The 18,940-nt window shown below is 39.4% G+C and overlaps 6 protein-coding genes across 6 annotated transcripts; 4 read left to right on the top strand and 2 right to left on the bottom strand.

Annotated features, from left to right (window-relative positions):
- Positions 1,117–13,233, top strand: LOC8067174 (pollen allergen Lol p 2-A). The gene is made up of 2 exons (XM_002442721.2): positions 1,117–1,552; positions 12,912–13,233. Exon 1 carries the CDS (start codon positions 1,176–1,178, stop codon positions 1,539–1,541), a length of 366 nt encoding a protein of 121 aa, XP_002442766.1. The 5' UTR covers positions 1,117–1,175; the 3' UTR covers positions 1,542–1,552; positions 12,912–13,233.
- LOC8067173 (pollen allergen Phl p 2) lies at positions 4,707–5,510 on the top strand. Its single transcript, XM_002442720.2, has one exon. It carries the CDS (start codon positions 4,797–4,799, stop codon positions 5,160–5,162), a length of 366 nt encoding a protein of 121 aa, XP_002442765.1. The 5' UTR covers positions 4,707–4,796; the 3' UTR covers positions 5,163–5,510.
- LOC8067172 (pollen allergen Phl p 2) lies at positions 9,417–10,222 on the top strand. The gene has a single exon (XM_002442719.2). It carries the CDS (start codon positions 9,506–9,508, stop codon positions 9,869–9,871), a length of 366 nt encoding a protein of 121 aa, XP_002442764.1. The 5' UTR covers positions 9,417–9,505; the 3' UTR covers positions 9,872–10,222.
- On the top strand, positions 12,498–13,202 carry LOC8074848 (pollen allergen Lol p 2-A). Its single transcript, XM_002442718.2, has one exon. The coding sequence runs from the start codon at positions 12,535–12,537 to the stop codon at positions 12,898–12,900; it is 366 nt and encodes a 121-aa protein (XP_002442763.1). The 5' UTR covers positions 12,498–12,534; the 3' UTR covers positions 12,901–13,202.
- On the bottom strand, positions 14,433–15,494 carry LOC8074847. Its single transcript, XM_021446507.1, has one exon. It carries the CDS (start codon positions 14,998–15,000, stop codon positions 14,647–14,649), a length of 354 nt encoding a protein of 117 aa, XP_021302182.1. The 5' UTR covers positions 15,001–15,494; the 3' UTR covers positions 14,433–14,646.
- Positions 17,741–18,578, bottom strand: LOC8067171 (RING-H2 finger protein ATL34). Its single transcript, XM_002441749.2, has one exon. It carries the CDS (start codon positions 18,518–18,520, stop codon positions 17,918–17,920), a length of 603 nt encoding a protein of 200 aa, XP_002441794.1. The 5' UTR covers positions 18,521–18,578; the 3' UTR covers positions 17,741–17,917.

Raw genomic sequence — 18,940 nt, 5'->3', positions numbered from 1 at the left:
TAACTAGCCTGACGTGTCCAACAGGTGAGAATGGCCAAAATAATTTACCACGGCAATCATTTGGGCCTCGATCAAGCATTTGATTAGGTCTAACTATATCATCTGCCAACAACAAGAAACAAAGCACAAGTATTATGACATCACATAATGATCCATTCGTGACCATTTTTTATGACATCACATAATGATCCATTCGTTAGTGCAATATCCGGTTGTATTCATAGGATAATTCTGTGTCTTCATTTGTTTCATCATATCATCCGGTGTTCTCATGAAGTATCACCACTGGAGCAGCATGTTGGCTCGCTTAGGGCTATTTATATCCCTGCAATCAGACATTTTAAGTGGGTTGAGAAGTTATAGGGACTAGCTAGACTTGAGGATGATACACTCCAATCTTATGTGAGAGCTTCATAACTATATCAAATTGCCGTTCTAGGTTAAAAAAACAGGTCTTTGTCACGGAGAAAATTAGAATAGAATACACATTATAAAGGGATTGTTTCAATCCAGGCCAGTGCTTAGGTCAGAGTGGAAGTTTTTAGTGCACAAATACTAAACTTTGAAAACACGTCCATGAGACTAGACAGTGGGTGGGTGGGACCTAGTTGGGTGGGTTGTATTCTTTTATGGTTTTGTAGTATAATAATAACTGTGATATAGATAGATAGACTAGGTATAGATTGCAGTATACGCAGACCAGTGCAGGTCAAAAAGTTAAGAAATTTGAATTTTGAAATGGGTGTGCCTTGTATACTTTGGGATACAAGGATCACTAAATTTGTTTAAGTGTGTCAACAGGAATGATTACTCATGCTGCATTATACTCTAAAAATAGAATTATAAAAATATTGAGGGTTCCGTGCTTGTGCTTTCTGAGAAGTCTACATTGATGTCCTGCAACTTTTTAGACTAACAGCAAGACAATCGGAAATGCCTAGCCCAGTTCTATTTGTGGCAATTGAACAAGTGTCCGTCGATTAACAAGCCAACCAGCAATCTATGCGGCTGACCACACCACCATGCCTTGTTTGCTTGCCTCCACTACCCATAAATACGCAGCGGCCAGCTACAACATCGATCGCCACACACATTGCCCACGTCCATCCATCCCTCTCCATCCATCAAGAAATAAACAAGAAGGTTCTGCCAACTTGCTACTTTCTAGCTCACCAATGGCCTCCTCATCGTCCTTCTGCTTCCTACTCGTGGTGGTGGCATTGGCGGCACTGTTTGCCATCGGCTCATGCGGCACTACGCTCACCATCGAGGTCGGTAAGGACTCCACCTCCACCAAATTAACCCTTATCACCAACGTCGCCATCTCCGAGGTGTCGGTCAAGCCCAAGGGAGCCACAGATTTCACGGACGACCTCAAGGAGTCAGAACCCAAGACTTTTACGCTCGACAGCAAGGAGCCAATCGAGGGACCTATCGCCTTCCGCTTCCTTGCGAAGGGTGGTGGCTACCGAGTTGTCGATAATGCGATCCCTGCCGACTTCAAGGCCGGCTCAGTTTACAAGACCACCGAACAAGTCTAAGCAATGGACACATGTGGTCATCTGCTGCGCAGAGATTATATTGACCTCTAAATAAATTTTCTACAGAGACCAAGGGTACACAATGATTATGCCAAAAATTCATTTTCTATGATTATTTAGAGGTAGGCTACCACGAAATAAAGTATACTATGTTCTCCCACGTGTTGCTTTGGAGCTATATGCACACACTTTACAATATTGTTTATGTATGGTAAAATAGTGGTTGTGTACTTTGGTTCTCTAAACTTCTAATAAATATATGTATGTAAGAATCGATGAAGCATGTTTACCTTGTGTAGCATGGAAGAAATGCTATGGAATATCAATTTACACGTGATGTTTTTCAACTCTAATTGCTAAATGGACCAAACCATGACATGAAACCATTATCACAAACCAACTAATACATATTTTAACTTTATGAAAAGGTCTTCTCATATAGTCGTCACTATGTTGCATTGTCAAGGGGTGTGTTCCGAGTGAACTGATCGTAGATTAGCTGGTTCAATTTTTTGTGGTGGAACCAGCCCACCCAGGTTCAAGTACCTACCTTGACACGGGTGCACGCATTTTCTTGAATTTATTCTAGGATTTAACGGCGCTAAGCTTTCAGTGGTACGCGATGTGCCTGTCCACAGCAAGGCGCCTATGGTGACTTCATCATTCTCGAGATTTGCCGGTCCAACTCGGTTCTTCGGAGGTGCTCATAGGGTAGGGTGTGTGTGCATGTGTTCATAAGAGTGAGTGCACGCTCGTGTTTGTGAAAGTCTGCGAAAAATGAGTGTGTTCCAATAAGTGACTAGGATTCTAAACAGGCCAAATAATAAAATTGAACCAGCAAAAAAGAGGACCTAGAATATTTCGTATAAAGATGGCAAGTTTTGGAATCTTGAATTTTATTTGTTTTAATAAATTTTGACAATAGTTTTATGTTGGCTAGGGGCTAGTCAGGGCGAACGATTTTTTTTTGTTTTAATGCAATGCACGTTGCATGTTCCTTGTTGTTTCCTAACATTCATATACTTCTCTGATTGTAACTATTTTTGTCTGAGATAAAACCAAGCTTCTGAGAAAAGGATCAATCGGCATAGACCTTTTTTATAATTATAGAGGAAGAAAAGCAAGTCGCCGCTTGTGCAAAATCAAAATAAGGAGAGCATAATGAATGACAATGCCCACCTACGTAATTAAATGTTACTATTTATAGGGCGGGCATCTTATGTCACCATCTCTGATAATCACTATAGATACATGGACCTAGCCAAAACTCTTGATGGTTTCGGTGATTGAAATGGTAACCCAATCACTCGGACTAACATGTACATATGCTAAGATGCATTCGATGACTTTTCTTAGATCACTCTAAGATATTAAATTCATGTAAAAAGAAGAATAAATAGGACTTGTCTTATGAAGTTAGATTTAGAGTATATAAAAACTATATGTTGTTATGTTGAAGTTGTAAATATTTTTACAAGCTTTCGAACAAGTAAAGACCAATAAAACTAAGTCTATAGAAGAAAGATTTGGAAAAATACCAAAACATCAAAGTGTGCGCAACACTCGAATGTTCACGTGAATATATGGTCATTTTAATTCGCTGGACCAAGTACTTTTGCATAATCTAGTAAATTAATTTAGAAAATTCACATGGACAATGCGGCCATATAAACAATATTAGGAAGAAAGAGCTCCGGCTCAAATACTGAAGCATCAAAGTGCACAACATTTTGGTCTTCACATGATGATCAAGTATGAATTTTTATTAGTCAAGTGAAATATTTTTGTAGAATCTTCCAAAGCACGTCACAAGATTTCAATACTATACAAGGTTATTTGAAAAAAAGTTCAAAGCAAGAAGTAGTGACCAAACAATTGAGAAGGCAGTTTGCTGAAAATAGTTTCAAAGGATGATCCGATTTGAAGCATTTTAGGATTATTGCACGACTTGCTCATGGGACACCTTGACCAAACAAGTGCATTATGTGGGCTTGAACCATTATTTTACCAGTACCCTGAGCCAACCATGGAGAACCCAAGAATTAGTACTAACTAGCCTGACGTGTCCAACAGGTGAGAATGGCCAGAATAATTTACCACGGCAATCATTTTGGCCTCGATCTGGCATTTGATTAGGTCTAACTATATCATCTGCCAACAACAAGAAACAAAGCACAAGTATTATGACATCACATAATGATCCATTCGTGACCATTTTTTGTGCCACCATACGATCCGATGTTCAGAAAAAATATTACCATTTTTCATTCAATATCCGGTTGTATTCATAGGATAATTCTGTATCGGCATTTGTTTCAACATATCATGCGGTGTTCTCATGAAGTATGACCACTCGAGCAGCATGTTGGCTCGCTTAGGGCTATTTATATCCCTGCAATCAGACATTTTAAGTGGGTTGAGAAGTTATAGGGACTAGCTAGACTTGAGGATGATACACTCCAATCTTATGTGAGAGCTTCGTAACTATATCAAATTGCCGTTCTGGGTTAAAAAAAACCAGGCCTTGGCACGATCGGAGAAAATTAGAATAGAATACACATTGTAAAGGGATTGTTTCAATCCAGGCCAGTCCTTAGGCCAGCGTGGAAGTTTTTAGTGCACTAATACTAAACTTTGAAAACACATCCATGAGACTATACAGTGGGTGGGTCGGACCCAGCTGGGTGGGTTGTATTCTTTTATTGTTTTGCACTTTTATAGTATAATAATAACTGTGATATAGATAGGTAGACTAGGTATAGATTGCAGTATACGCAGACCATAGTTGGTCAAAAAGTTAACAAATTTGAATTTTGAAATGGGTGTGCCTTTTATATTTTGGGATACAAGGATCACTAAATTTGTTTAAGTGTGTCAACAGGAATTATTACTCGTGCTGCATTATACTCTAAAAATAGAATTATAAAAATATTGAGGGTTCCGTGCTTGTGCTTTCTGAGAAGTCTGCATTAATGTCCTGCAATTTTTTAGACTGACAGCAAGACAATCGGAAATGCCTAGCCCAGTTCTATTTGTGGCAATTGAACAAGTGTCCGTTGATTAACAAGCCAGCCAGCAATCTATGCGGCTCACCGTACGACCATGCCTTGTTTGCTTGCCTCCACTACCCATAAATACGCAGCGGCCAACTACAATATCGATCGCCACACACATCGCCCACATCCATCCATCCCTCTCCATCGATCAAGAAATAAACAAGAAGGTTCTGCCAACTTGCTACTTTCTAGCTCACCAATGGCCTCCTCATCGTCCTTCTGCTTCCTACTCGCGGTGGTGGCATTGGCGGCATTGTTTGCCATCGGCTCGTGCGGCACTACACTCACCATCGAGGTCGGTAAGGACTCCACCTCCACCAAATTATCCCTTATCACCAACGTCGCCATCTCCGAGGTGTCGGTCAAGCCCAAGGGAGCCACGGATTTCACGGACGACCTCAAGGAGTCAGAACCCAAGACTTTTACGCTCGACAGCAAGGAGCCGATCGAGGGACCTATCGCCTTCCGCTTCCTTGCGAAGGGTGGTGGCTACCGTGTTGTTGATAATGCGATCCCTGCCGACTTCAAGGCTGGCTCAGTTTACAAGACCACCGAACAAGTCTAAGCAATGGACACATGTGGTCATCTGCCGCATAGAGATTATATTGATCTCTAAATAAGTTTTCTACAGAGACCAAGGGTACAGAATGAGCATACCAAAAATTCATTTTCTATGATTATTTAGAGGTAGGCTACCACCAAATAAAGTATACTATGTTCTCGGGCCCACATGTTGTGGAGCTATATGCACACACTTTAGAATATTGTTTATGTATGGTAAAATAGTGGCCGTCTACTTTGGTTTTCTAAACTTCTAATAACTATATGTATGTAAGAATCGATGAAGCATGTTTACCTTGTGTAGCATGGAAGAAATGCTAGGGAATATCAATTTACGCGTGATGTTTTTCAACACTATAATTGCTAAATGGACCAAACCATGACATGAAACTATTATCACAAACCAACGAATACATAATTTAACTTTATGAGTATTCTCATATAGCCGTCACTATGTTGCATTGTCAAGGGGTGTGTTCCGAGCGAACTGATCGTAGATTAGCTGGTTGAGTTTATTGTGGTGGAACCAACCCACCCGGGTTCAAGTCCCTGACTTGACTTGACACGGGTGCACGCATTTTCCTACATTTTTTCTAGGATTTAACGGCGCTATGCTTCCAGTGGTAGGCGATGTGACCGTCCACAGCAAGGCGCCTATGGTGACTTCATCAATCTCGAGATTTGCCTGACCAACTCGGTTCTTTGGAGGTGCTCATAGGGGTGGGGTGTGCGTGCGTGCGTTCATAGGGGTGAGTACACGCTCGTGTTTGTGAGCGTCTGCGTCTGTAACTGTGTCTCACAAAAAAAAGAGTGTGTTCCAATAAATGACTAGGATTCTAAATAGGCCAAATAATAAAATCAAACCCGCAAAAAAGAGGACCTAGAATATTCCGTATAAAGATGGCAAGTTTTGGAATCTTGAATTTTATTTGTTTTAGTAAAATTTGACTATAGTTTTATGTTGGCTAGGGGCTAGTCGTCACTGTTTTGTTTTTATGCAATGCACGTTGCATGTTCCTTGTTGTTTCCTAACATTCATATACTTCTCTGATTGTAACTATTTTTGTCTAAGATAATACCAAGCTAATGAGGAAAGGATCAATCGGCATAGACCTTTTCTACGATTATAGAGGAAGAATGACCAAGTCGCCACTTGTGCCGACCTATGTAATTAAATGTTACTATTAATAGGGCGGGCATCTTATGTCACCATCCCTGATAATCACTATAGATACATGGACCTAGCCACAACTCTTAATGGTTTCGGTGATTGAAATGGTAACCCAATCACTCGGACTAACATATACATATGCTAAGATGTGTTCGATGACTTTTCTTAGATCACCGAAAGATATTAAAGTCATGATAAAAAGAAGAATAAATAGGACTTGTCTTATGAAGTTAGATTTAGAGTATATAAAAACTTATGTTGTTAGGTTCAAGTTGTAATTAAATATTTCTACAAGCTTTCGAAGAAGAGTAAGGAGCACTAAAACTAAGTCTGAAGGAGATAGATTTAGAAAAATCCCAAAACATCAAAGTGTGCGCAACATTCGAATGTTCATGTGATTATATGATCGTTTGGACCTAGTACTTTTGCATAATCTAGTAAATTACTTTAGAAAATTCACATGGACAGTGCGGCCATATAAACAATGTTTGGAAGAAAGAGCTCTGGCTCAAATACCGAAGCATCAAAGCGCACAACATTTTGGTCTTCACATGATGAGCAAGTATGAATTTTTATTAGTCAAGTGAAATATTTTTGTAGAATCTTACAAAGCACGAACTGAATACCCTTGAGGGTCAAAAACCCTCAAGGAAACCCCTAAAATCGTCAAGAAAATCAATATTGGCGGCTAGCACTCAAGGAATGGCCGCCAAGGGTAGAGAGACAAGGAAATACTATTTCCTTAAGTGTCGGCCGCCACAAATCAATTCCTTGAGGGTTAAACCGTCAAGAAAATAAATCAGTGGTTAGATTTTTAACATCGTCAAGAAAATGTAACGACACCCAAGGATATAGGTTTCCTTGAGTGCCAATGACACTCAAAAAAATGTAAAAACACCCAAGGATATAGGTTTCCTTGAGTGCCGATGGCACCCAAGAAAATATAAAAACACCCAAGGATAGATGTTTTCTTGAGTGCCGATGACCCTCAAGGATATGCATGGAAAAAAAGAGAAACAATCTTGTATTTGTTGTAGCTGAGAATCGAACTCATGACTTCATGTTTCATGTGAAACTAACTTACCACTACACCACGAAGTCTTTTGTGACTAAGTGAATGTTTCTTTCTTTTTGTTTTCACTTTAGTGGATTTTGTAATGAATATTTGAGAACCTAAATGATTTCAAATGAAAAAAGTTTGAATTATAAAGTTTTATATCTCATCGAGTACTATAACTTTGGTTTAGGTTGTATCTCTATCTAAGGTCATTTGAAAGATTCAAAAAATTTAAAGTTTAAAGTTCTAATAATTTAAAACATATTTTATGACCTCAAATAATTTCAAATGAAAATTTCATCAACTAAGAAGTTGTATATCTCTTCGGGCTCTATAACTTTGATATAAACTTTGCCTCCATACGATATTATGTTACATTTTAGCTTTAAAATAAGCAGGCATATCTCAAGCTAAGTGCTAGTATATGCATTCTCTAATGCATAACAACACAAAATTATAACTTTTATTGGATTAATTTACTAACAAAAATTATATATCATTTTCCAAACATGAGCGTTTATGTCTATAAAATGCAACGTCTAACTAACAAGAATGCAATGAGTTTACTAGTGGTTAAGAGAAATATGACTAAACTGTTTTTTCCTTGGCAGCTGTAATAATTTACTTGAGAGTTTACACCCAAAGAAACTAAAACTTCCTTGGCGGTTTCTAGTTACACCCAAGGAAATGTTAATTACATTGGGTGGTTTATAATAACACTCAAGGAAACATAGAATTACCTTGGCGGTTTCAACTAGCACTCAAGGAAATATAGATTTAACTTGGCGGTTTGGTTTAGCACTCAAGAATATGCATTTTCTTGGGGGTTTTATACAACCCTCAAGGTAATTGTATATCCTTGGGGGTTTAATTTCGCCCCTCAAGGAAATTGCTGGCCCTCAAGGATACTCAGTTTTCTGGTAGTATATTTGAAAAAAAAAGTTCAAAGCAAGAAGTAGTGACCAAACAATTGAGAAGGCAGTTTGCTGAAAATAGTTTCAAAGGATGATCCCATTTGAAGCATTTTAGGATCATTGCACGACTTGCTCATGGTACACCTTGACCAAACAAGTGCATTCTGTGGGCTTGAACTATTATTTTACCACTACGCTGACCCAACCTTGGAGAACCCAAGAATTAGCACTGACTAGCCTGACGTGTCCAACAGGTGAGACTGGCCAAAATTATTTACCACGACAATCATTTTGGCCTCAATATAGCATTTGATTAGGTCTAACTATATCATCTGCCAACAACAAGAAGCAAAGCACAAAGTATTATGACATCACATAATGATCCATTCGTGACCATTTTTTGTGCCACAATACGATCCGATGTTCAGAAAAAATATTACCATTTTTCATTGGTGCAATATCCAGTTGTATTCATAGGATAATTCTGTATCGGCATTTGTTTCAACATATCATGCGGTGTTCTCATGAAGTATGACCACTCGAGCAGCATGTTGGCTCGCTTAGGGCTATTTATATCCCTGCAATCGGACATTTTAAGTGGGTTGGAGAGTACAGAAGTTACAGGGATTAGCTAGGTGGGTGGTATTCTTTTATCGTTTTGCACTTTTATAGTACAATAATAATTGTGATATAGATAGACAGACTAGGTATAGATTGCAGTATACGCAGACCGGTGTTGGTCAAAAGTTAACAAATTTGAATTTTGAAATGGGTGTGCCTTGTATATTTTGGGATACAAGGATCACTAATTTTGTTTAAGTGTGACAATAGGAATTATTACTCGTGCTGCATTATACTCTAAAAATAGTATTATAAAAATATTGAGGGTTCCATGCTTGTGCTTTCTGAGAAGTCTATATTGATGTCCTGCAAATTTTTAGGCTGACAGGAAGACAATCAGAAATGCCTAGCCCAAATCTATTTGTGGCAGTTGAACAAGTGTCCGTCGATTAACAAGCCAACCAGCAATCTATGCGGCTCACCGTACGACCATGCCTTGTTTGCTTGCCTCCACTACCCATAAATACGCAGCGGCCAACTACAATATCGATCGCCACACACATCACCCACATCCATCCATCCCTCTCCATCGATCAAGAAATAAACAAGAAGGTTCTGCCAACTTGCTACTTTCTAGCTCACCAATGGCCTCCTCATCGTCCTTCTGCTTCCTACTCGCGGTGGTGGCATTGGCGGCATTGTTTGCCATCGGCTCGTGCGGCACTACGCTCACCATCGAGGTCGGTAAGGACTCCACCTCCACCAAATTATCCCTTATCACCAACGTCGCCATCTCCGAGGTGTCGGTCAAGCCCAAGGGAGCCACGGATTTCACGGACGACCTCAAGGAGTCAGAGCCTAAGACTTTTACGCTCGACAGCAAGGAGCCGATTGAGGGACCTATCGCCTTCCGCTTCCTTGCGAAGGGTGGTGGCTACCGTGTTGTCGATAATGCGATCCCTGCTGACTTCAAGGCCGGCTCGGTTTACAAGACCACCGAACAAGTCTAAGCAATGGACACATGTGGTCATCTGCCGCGTAGAGATTATACTGACCTCTAAATAAATTTTCTACAGAGACCAAGGGTACAGAATGACCATGCCAAATTTTTTTTTCTATGATTATTTAGAGGTAGGCTACCACAAAATAAATTATACTATGTTCTCCCACATGTTGTTGTGGAGCACTGGAGCTATATGCACACACTTTACAATATTGTTTATGTGTGGTAAAATAGTGGCCGTGTACTTTGGTTTTCCAAACTTCTAATAAATATATGTATGTAAGAATCGATGAAGCATGTTTACCTTGTGTAGCATGGAAGAAATGCTATGGAATTTCAATTTACACGTGATGTTTTTTAACACTAATTGCTAAATGGACCAAACCATGACATGAAACTATTATCACAAACGACTAATACATAATTTAACTTTATGAAGCGGTGTTCTCATATACCATCACTATGTTGCATTGTCAAGGGGTGTGTTCCGAGAAAACTGATCATAGGTTAGCCGGTCGAGTTCCTTGTGGTGGAACCTGCCCACCCGGATTCAAGTCCATGACTTGACTTGGGTGCACACATTTTACTAAATTTATTCTATGATTTAACGGCGCTATACTTTCAGTGGTAGGCGACGTGTCTGTCCATAGCAAGGTGCCTATGGTGACTTCATCAATCTCGAGATTTGCCAGTCCAACTCAGTTCTTCGGAGGTGCTTATAGGGGTATGGTGTGCGTGCGTGCGTTCATAGGAGTGAGTACACGCTCATGTTTGTGAGCGTCTGTAACTGGGTCTCACAAAAAAAGGAGTGTGTTCCAATAAGCGACTAGGATTCTAAAATGCCAAAATAAAATCGAACCAGCAAAAAAAGAGGACCTAGAATATTCCGTATAAAGATGGCAAGTTTTGGAATCTTGAATTTTATTTGTTTTAGTAAAATTTGACTATAGTTTTATGTTGGCTAGGGGCTAGTTTTTATGCAATGCACGTTGCATGTTCCTTGTTGTTTCCTAACATTCATATATACTTCTCTAATTGTAACTATTTTTATTTAAGATAATACAAAGCTACTGTAAAAAGGATCAATCGGTATAGACATTTTTTAATTATAAAGGAAGAATGACCAAGTCGCCGCTTGTGCAAAATCATCGTAAGGAGAGCATAACGAATGACAATGCCCACCTATGTAATTAAATGTTACTATTTATAGGGTAGGCATCTTATATCACCATCCCTGATAATCACTATAGATACATGGACCTAGCCACAACCCTTAATGGTTTCAGTGATTGAAATGGTAACCCAATCACTCGGACTAACATATGCATATTCTAAGATGCGTTCGATGACTTTTCTTAGATCACTCAAAGATACTAAAGCCAAGATAAAAAGTCTTATGAATTTAGATTTAGAGTATATAAAAACTTTATGTTGTTAGGTTCAAGTTGTAAATATTTTTACAAACTTTCAAACAAGTAAAGACCATTAAAACTAAGTCAGAAGGAGAAAGATTTGGGAAAATACCAAAACATCAAAGTGTGCGCACACTCGAATGTTCACGTGTTTATATTGTCATTTTAATTCATTGGACCAAGTACTTTTGCAAAATCTAGTAAATCAAAATATTGTGAGATCACATGATGATCCGTTCGTGACCATTTTTTGTGCCACCATACGATCCGATATTTAGAAAAAAAAATGTAACCATTTTTCGTTGGTGCAATATCCAGTTGTATTCATAGGATAATCATGTATCGTCATTTGTTTCATCATATCATCCGGTGTTCTCATGAAGTATGAACACTGGAGAAGCATGTTGGCTCGCTTAGGACTATTTATATCCCTGCAATCGGATATTTTAAGCAGGTTGGAGAGTAGAGAAGCTACTGGACTAGCTAGACTTGAGGATGATATACTTCAATCTCATGTGAGAGCTTCGCGACTATATCAAATCGCCGTTTTAGGTTATAGTCTTTGGCACGGTCGGAGAAAATTAGAATAGAATACACATTATAAAGATATTTTTTTCAATCCAGGCCAGTCTGTTAGGCCGGAGTGGAAGTTTTCATCTCACTAATACTAAACTTTGAAAACACGTCCACAAGACTAGAAAATGATTGGGTGGGACCCCGCTAGGTGGGTTGTATTTTGTTATCGTTTTGCACTTTTATAGTATAATAATAACAGTGATATAGATAGATAGACTAGGTATAGATTGCATTATATATAGACTAGTGTTGGTAAAAAAAGTAAACAAACTTGAATTTTGAAATGGGTGTGCCTTGTATATTTTGGGATACAAGGATTACTAAATTTGTTTAGGTGTGTCAACGGGAATAATTACTCGTGCCGCATTACTATATAATAAAAATATTGAGGGTTGCATGCCTGTGCTTGCTAAGAAATCTGCATGCCTCAGATAGACAGCAAGAGAATCGAGAATGCCTAGATCTATTTGTGGCAATTGAACAAGTGTCTGTCGATAAACAAGACAGCCAGCGATCTATGGGGCTCACCATACGTCCATGCCTAGTTTGCTTGCCTCAGCTACCATAAATACGCAGCCGCCAGCTACAAAATCGATCGCCACACACATCAACCACACCCATTTATCCCTCTCCATCGATCAAGAAATAAACAACAAGGTTCTGCCAACTTGCTAGCTCACCAATGGCCTCCTCATCCTCCTTCTGCTTCCTACTCGCGGCGGTGGCATTGACGGCGCTGTTTGCCATTGGCTCATGCGGCACTACGCTCACCATCGAGGTCGGTAAGGACTCCACCTCCACCAAACTATCCCTCATCACCAACGTCGCCATCTCCGAGGTGTCGGTCAAGCCCAAGGGAGCCACGGATTTCACGGACGACCTCAAGGAGTCAGAACCCAAGACTTTTACCCTTGACAGCAAGGAGCCGATCGAGGGACCTATCGCCTTCCGCTTTCTTGCAAAGGGTGGTGGCTACCGTGTTGTCGATAATGCGATCCCTGCCGACTTCAAGGCCGGCTCAGTTTACAAGACCACCGAACAAGTCTAAGCAATGGACACATGTGGTCTTCTACGTAATAGAGATTATATTGACCTCTAAAATAAATTTTTCAGAGAGACCAAGGGTACAAAATAAGCATGCCAAAAATTCGTTTTCTATGGTTGTTTTGTGGTAGGCTACCACGAAATAAAGTATACTATGTTCTCCCACGTGTTGCTTTGGAGCTATATGCACACACTTTCCAATATTGTTTATGCATGGTAAAATAGTGGTCGTGTACTTTGGTTTTCTAAACTTGTAATAAATATATGTATGTAAGAATCAATGAAGCATGTTTACCTTGTGTAGCATGGAAGAAATGCTATGAAATTTTAATTTACTCGTGATCTCTTTCAACACAAATTGCTAAATGGACCAAACCATGACATGAAACTATTATGGCAAACCAATTAATACATAATTGAACTTCATGAAACGGTCTTCTTATATGGCCATCACTATGTTTTATTGTCAAGGGGTGTGTTCTAATAAGCGACTAGGATCTAGAATATTTCGTATAAAGATGGCATGTTTGGAATCATGAATTATGTTTATTTTAGTAAAATTTGACTACAGTTTTATGTTGGCTATGGGCTAGTCGGGGCCAACAAATTCTATTTTGTTTTGTCGATGTTGCTTGTTCCAAATTTTTTCTTAACATTATTATAAATCTCTGATTGTAACTAATTTAATCTAAGATAATACCAAGCTACTGTACAAAGGATCAATCGACATAGACCCTTTTTTTAATTACAAAGGAAGAACGACCTATAGTCACTGCTTGTGAAAATCATCATAATCAGAGCATAACGTATATATGACAATGTCCACCTATGTAAATGTTACTATCTAAAGGGCAGGCATCTTAAGTCACCATCCCTAATAATCACTATAGATACATGGACCTAGCCATAATTTTAATGGTTTTGGTGATTGAAATGGTAACCTAATCACTCGGACTAACATATATCCTAAGATTCTTGCCATGACTTTTCTTAGATCACTCAAAGACATTAAAGCCATGATACAGATAAGAAGAATAAATAGGACTACATGTCTTATGAATTTAGATTTAGAGTATATAAAAATTTTATAATATCAGGATCAAGTTGTAAATATTTTTACAAGCTTTCGAACAAGTAAAGACCACTACAATTAAAGTATCGAAGAGATAGATATGGGGAAAATACCAAAACATCCAAAGTGGGCACCACACGAATGTTCACATGATTATATGGTCATTTTAATTCGTCGGACCAAGTAAATTTTCAATTCAGTAATATATGAATGTCTTTTGTGTATTTATCATATATTAAAATTTGTAAGTGTACACTCAGTGGAGTTGATGTGGACAGCCTGCATTAAGATGTTCAATTAAGCAGTGATACGTGATTATTAGTGGATGATATGACATGAATAATTTAGTGGGAGATGATGTAGATTTGTCTTCAAAAATACTTTTACAAAATATACATATACCATATTTTGATAAATATTTTTATAAAAATAAAGAGTCAAAGTTAGATTTTAGAGACCGTGTCGCTGTCCTAAACGACTTTCTTTATATATAAGTATAGAGAAAGTACATATCAACATATATATGGACCACTCCATAGTGAAGTGAATTACATTCAACAAAAGAAGAAAAAAACGAGAACTAGCACACAAGAAACAGACATGTGTAATTCCTCACAGGCCGGCCGGGAGCTGAGATCAACTGCATGCATGGCACGCTACAGCGCTGTTGAATCAATTCTAACCTCGGCACTGGTAGATGGCCAGGCAGCCGCGGCTATAGGCCTGCCCACGAGCGGGGCACGGCCCGTAGCAGGCGGCCTTGCTCGCGGCGAGCGCCGCGTAGCCGATGGACCCGCCACCGTAGAGCGCCCTCCTCCGCGGGTACGCTGCCTCCTCTTCCTCCACCAAGCTGCTCGCGTCGTCCTCCACGCGCCGCAGCGCGTGCAGGGACGACGACGGCATGGCGGCCCGATGAGCACCAGCTGACAAGTCGGCGGCCGCGGCGGCGGCGCCGGAGCTGCTGGCGAGGACCGCCCCGGCGGCAAAGAAGACGAAGACGAGCAGGACGACGAATCGAGCTTGCCGCTCCATTATTGTGTGTACTATTTGCAAGTGTTCTGCTAGCTAGCTAGTGCGGCAGTGCAGCATGCGGCAGCTGGGAGTGTGGGGGGCGGTTTTGTATTGGTGGGATCTGGAGGGTGTGGTGGTTGCTGTGGAGTGTGACAGCAACAGCACGCCTAACGATACACGTGAAGCTAGACGACGGTGGTGTGTGTACCGACGGGCTTGTTGTTGTGCCTTGCTCTTGAATGATTAAAGAAGCACCTTTTTCGTCAAGAACATCATATGGATCAAGTTGTGGAGTCTAGCTAGTAGTGTGTGTCCAGCAGCCGAGAGCTACCTGTTGTGTCATGTAACTAATAAAGTTCTGTCATCTGTGTGCCGTCTAGGTTAGGCATCCATGGCGCGGTGGTTGTTTGTCAATCCATAACTCAATTAGGTTAGGCGGGCACCGCAATGGTTGTTCGTTAATCCATAACTCAGCTTTTTTCTGATATAGATGATCCGTGTCTCAGCGATGTCTTTCTGATTGTCCAAGCATAATTCAAGGGACTGTCCTCCAAATGATTGCATATAGCTAGGCTAATTTTCTCTTTGGAATGCTCTTGATTTGTTTTTAGATAATTGGCAAACTTATCCATACATTGCAAAGAAACCTAATGCTCATGCAAGTTGGCACGACATATACATATATATATATATATATATATATATATATATATATATATATATATATATATATATATATATATATATATATATATATAATTTTACTATATTAATATTGATAGTGGTGGGTAATTTAGAAACTATATATGCTTTAGTTGTTATCTAAATAATTTTTTTGTGATAGGAGATGTTGATAATTTAGATTTAGATTTGACGGGGTATTTAATTTTTCTAATAATGAGATAAAAATTGAGTTATGATATTATCAATCATAATAAGATGACGTTGGTCATGCAAATTTTGGTCTACTTTATATCATTTTTCTTAACGATATATGTGGACAATATAATTTAGAGTCATGGATTAGTTTCTATTGTTTTACATGATAGCATAAGTGGATAATTATTTAGAAAATAGAATAAATCCAATACATGGTGATTAGGTTATACCTAATTAATGGTAAGATGTTTCTGAACTTTATGAAAATTTTTAGGATCTATCTTTTGTTTTCCTATCAAGTCTTGTGATGATTAACATGCAAGCTCTAGTGAGACCTCTAGTTTGAATTTCTAATATTTTTTTCTAGTGTAATATGTATTAGTCAAAATCTAGTCTTAAGATATATAAACATGCAAGCTCCAATGGGACCTCTAGTTAGAATTTCTAGTATTCATTATTTAACTTTTAATCAAGTTGTTGAAATTTTTTCACATGCCAATTAGCCATTCTAGTATTCTTTATCTTTTATTCAAAATTTTCTTTTTTCTTAAAAAGACTGTAGGTCCTAGTAATATTATTTTTGCACATAAGTTAAAAATCGACTTGCATGCCAGCACTAAATATGTTGAATTTGTTATATCGTAGGATTAATTTTGTGCAATATTATTTATGTATCACAATATACATAAAATTAAATTAATAATATTGGTTTGACATAATGTTTCAGCAAAGATATATAAAATTATTTCAAATAATAATTTATAAAATTTATTATCATGGAGTATAAATATTAAGTGTTATTGTGACGTAGTTTGTTAAGTGAACATTTTTTTGTGTTTCATAAGTTGTTAAAATAATTATTTATCCTAACGTATACGTGTTTATTTGATATACATGGTGGAATGTAGCATCATAATTATTTTATTTTATGATTATAGAAGTTTGTTAATTAGAAATATATATGTGTCGTACTTTGTGGATATTAATTTATTTTTTAATAATATGTATTACTATTTTAGTGTATTTTTCATATGACGAAGGTATGTACAAATATAAAGATAAATAACTTATTTATCTTTCAGAATGACATATATGGATATGTTCAATGCAAACTTAGAATATTACTATGCGTTATCTTTCATAATAATAAAGGCAGATAATTTATAAAAAAAATTGGGAGTCATTTTAAATCATTTTTCCTAATGGTATGTGTGTAATTTACATACAAAGTTTGAGGATTAAATTATCTTTCATAATGACAATTGGGTAATTTAGACACAATGTTAGGGGGTTATTTTAAATTATATTTCATAATGGCCAAGGTGGGTAATTTAGATGCAAATTTAAGGTTATACTTTATGTATTTTTCATAATGGCAACATTTTAACAAACTATAGACCCAATGGCCATTATCGGTGGTAATGATTATCAAATTAAAGGCCGGAGATCTTTCTAATTATTGTGAGAATTTCGAGGATTTATCTTTTTTTCTAGTGTGTCTGGTGAGAATTAACATGGTGCCTTCGTTGAGGAATCTAAGATAAGATATCATCACTGAACACGAGTTATTTCTAACTTATACAAGCATAGCCAGATTACAAATGGGATACGGAGCACCCGTCGTGGGGACACTTTGGGAAGTAAGAAAAACGGAAGAATCACTTATATAGGAGTAGATAGCAAGTGTGCCCGTAGCTTGCAACATAATTTACATTTAAGTCATTTGTTCTAATACGTTTGTGAATAAGATACAGTACCAAAGGTTAGAGAGAGGGAGGACGAGAAGAGAATTAATGGCAGAAATGAGTTTCCCAGCGTACGCGCGTGTGCGTCTCACAAGTCCAGACAAATTAATATACTTTTTTTTGGCGGTGGTGTTTACGGCAAATTTTCACGATTTTATAGTTGCCAATGCCACATATAAGTTGGACGTCAAAATTTCGATTCCCAAGTTGTACTAACTCTAAATTAAGGAGAAATGGTGAAGAGCATGCTGGGTATACGTACGGTTTCAACGTACGTACGTGACGCACAGAGCAGAGTAACCCAAGTACTACTACTACGCTGCCGGCGACGACTCTGCCGGCAGCCCCACACCCACAGCAGCAACCTTGACGTCGGCACGGCACATCGGGCAGGTGGCGTGCGCGCGCAGCCACCCGTCGATGCACGGCGCATGGAACGTGTGCGCGCACGCCGGCAGCCGCCTCACCGCCTCCCCGTCTCGCACGACGTTGATGCACACTGCGCACTGCTCCGCCGCAGCCTTCCGGCAGTACTCGAACACCGGGATGGCGCCCTCTACCTCCGCCTGGCTGAGGCCGCTAGCGCTGCTGCCGCCGCAGTTGACCGCCGGCACGGCGACCCGCAGCGGGCCAACGATGGCGGCATCCACCGGGAGCAGCGGCGGCTCCGGCGGCGCAGCCTTGAGGTAGCAGCAGCACGTGATCCAGCACCCGGCCACCAGGAACGCGGCCGTGGCGACGGAGCCCCAGACGTAGCCGGTGAAGACGTAGATCGCCACGGACACCGCGATGGCCGCCGACCACAGCAGGAAAAGCTTCACGTAGCGGTCGGACCACGCCGTGGTTGGGTCTGGCCGGACCTGCAGGACGATCTCCCACGCGCCGTTCCCGCGGCGAACTGCTTCGCCGTCGTCCATGGAGGCCGCCGTGGAGCCGCTAGCTTATCTGTGTTACACTTCCAGCGGTGGCTAATGGTGGTTGGGCAGTTGTTTGATCAAGCATGTCTGTGCCGTGCGTATATATAGTATGTTTGACAAGACGTACTGCAAATAGCTCATAGTCTATGGTATATTCAGCAATGATTGTTGGGTAGGAAATGCTTAAAAATTATGTATATGTGGTCAATTGTATTTGGAGAACAAGAGATAGGATGATGTGTAAATGCGTTGGAAATTACGGGTAGAAAGCAGAAGCAATCGAAACTAGAACTAGAAGTAACATCCTCGCTGACCCTGCTTGTTTAAAGGCAAGCTGCATTTTGTTTATGATTCGTGACAAATCATCAGTGACGTGTACGTGGGCTGGCATTTCTTCTGGGGGAGAGCGTATCGTTAGTC

Source organism: Sorghum bicolor, chromosome 8 (assembly GCF_000003195.3).
Source record: "Sorghum bicolor cultivar BTx623 chromosome 8, Sorghum_bicolor_NCBIv3, whole genome shotgun sequence".
Classification (NCBI taxonomy): Eukaryota; Viridiplantae; Streptophyta; class Magnoliopsida; order Poales; family Poaceae; genus Sorghum; species Sorghum bicolor.
Note: the sequence above shows the minus strand (reverse complement) of the source record. Positions and strands in the feature narration are given on the sequence as shown.

Bases quoted from the DNA above. Each gene is read 5' to 3' on its own strand.
- LOC8067174 (XM_002442721.2), top strand. From the start codon at position 1,176: ATGGCCTCCTCATCGTCCTTCTGCTTCCTACTCGTGGTGGTGGCATTG.
- LOC8067173 (XM_002442720.2), top strand. From the start codon at position 4,797: ATGGCCTCCTCATCGTCCTTCTGCTTCCTACTCGCGGTGGTGGCATTG.
- LOC8067172 (XM_002442719.2), top strand. From the start codon at position 9,506: ATGGCCTCCTCATCGTCCTTCTGCTTCCTACTCGCGGTGGTGGCATTG.
- LOC8074848 (XM_002442718.2), top strand. From the start codon at position 12,535: ATGGCCTCCTCATCCTCCTTCTGCTTCCTACTCGCGGCGGTGGCATTG.
- LOC8074847 (XM_021446507.1), bottom strand. From the start codon at position 15,000: ATGGAGCGGCAAGCTCGATTCGTCGTCCTGCTCGTCTTCGTCTTCTTT.
- LOC8067171 (XM_002441749.2), bottom strand. From the start codon at position 18,520: ATGGACGACGGCGAAGCAGTTCGCCGCGGGAACGGCGCGTGGGAGATC.